The sequence below is a fragment of the Nanorana parkeri genome, unplaced genomic scaffold (genome assembly GCF_000935625.1).
Source record: "Nanorana parkeri isolate BGI_ZX_2015 unplaced genomic scaffold, ASM93562v1 scaffold1726, whole genome shotgun sequence".
Taxonomy (NCBI): domain Eukaryota; kingdom Metazoa; phylum Chordata; class Amphibia; order Anura; family Dicroglossidae; genus Nanorana; species Nanorana parkeri.
This window is the reverse complement of record NW_017307994.1, coordinates 134,306-135,412: the sequence shown is the minus strand read 5'-3', so window position 1 is coordinate 135,412 and position 1,107 is coordinate 134,306. Positions and strand designations below refer to the sequence as shown.

Below are 1,107 nucleotides of genomic sequence, written 5' to 3'. Positions count from 1 at the left end.
GAATGGAATCATCTATTCTTCTATAACACACTATAGCTAGCAATACATGCCTTTGGGACTCCTGTGCTCAGCCCCAGTCTTGCCCCCGATCATCGCCTCCACGATCCGTACAGATGTATAGTGGAGGGGGCAGATGTGGAGGAGAGGCAGTCGGTTGTAATCGGGCCCCTCCCCCATGTCACACTCTCCGCTCCCTCCTTTACTACTTCATTGACTCGAAAAGTGCTTGAAGCCAGCCCCTCAGTGAGATCTGAGCAGTCACCAGCAGCACACGGGCAAAGTAAATACTAGCAGTACAAGGGATCCCGACACTGAAGAGGCACATACTAGTCTCAGCAGCATGGCCCTGACAGCGGTGGGCTGCTTTGCTCTCCAGCTTTCCACTATCATTTCTTGTGTGTTTGCAAATGCAGAGGCTGCACAAAAGCAAGAAGGCAGCTTGTACATGTGGATCGATGCCCACCAAGCAAGAGTGTTAATAGGTACCCTCACATTGCTTTACTCTCCTGGATGCAGAAATACTCGCAGTTCAGGCATGGTCACACTAACTGATGCTCTATTAGCACATCTACTCATCGCATTGGTTTTGTTGGCTCTTAGTTGTGGGACGTGTATATCATGGAACTGATTTGATGAAGCACTCTGCTTGTACCTGTCTACTCATCACTTTACCATTTATTGCAGGCTTTGAAGAAGATATCTTGATTGTTTCTGAAGGGAAGATGGCACCTTTCACCCATGATTTCAGAAAAGCGCAGCAAAGGATGCCTGCTATTCCTGTCAATATCCAGGCAATGAATTTCACTTGGCAAGCAACAGGACAGGTATGTCTGCCTATGGCAAAGTTATTATTATTATGATATTATTATTATTATTATCATTATTATTATAATTACTGGTATTTATATGGCGCCGGCAATTTACGCACTTCCCCATCACTCCCTGCCCTCAAGGTGCTTACAATCTAAGGTCCCTATCTCACATGCATACATACAAGGGCCGATATAGACAGGAGTCAACTAACCTATCAGCATGTTTTTGGAGTGTGGGAGGAAATCTACACAAGCACAGGGAGAATATGCAAACTCCTTGCAAATAGTGTCCTGA

General features: G+C 45.7%; 1 protein-coding gene across 1 annotated transcript in view; it reads left to right on the top strand.

The window, feature by feature from the left end:
• The first annotated feature begins 340 nt into the window (after nucleotides 1-340).
• WIF1 (WNT inhibitory factor 1) overlaps nucleotides 341-1,107 on the top strand; it is a 51,053-nt gene continuing 50,286 nt past the window's right edge. Inside the window, exons 1-2 of the mRNA XM_018571288.1 lie at nucleotides 341-482; nucleotides 685-824. Of these exons, the coding sequence (XP_018426790.1) occupies nucleotides 341-482; nucleotides 685-824 (282 nt within the window). The remainder of the gene's footprint in view (nucleotides 483-684; nucleotides 825-1,107) is intronic.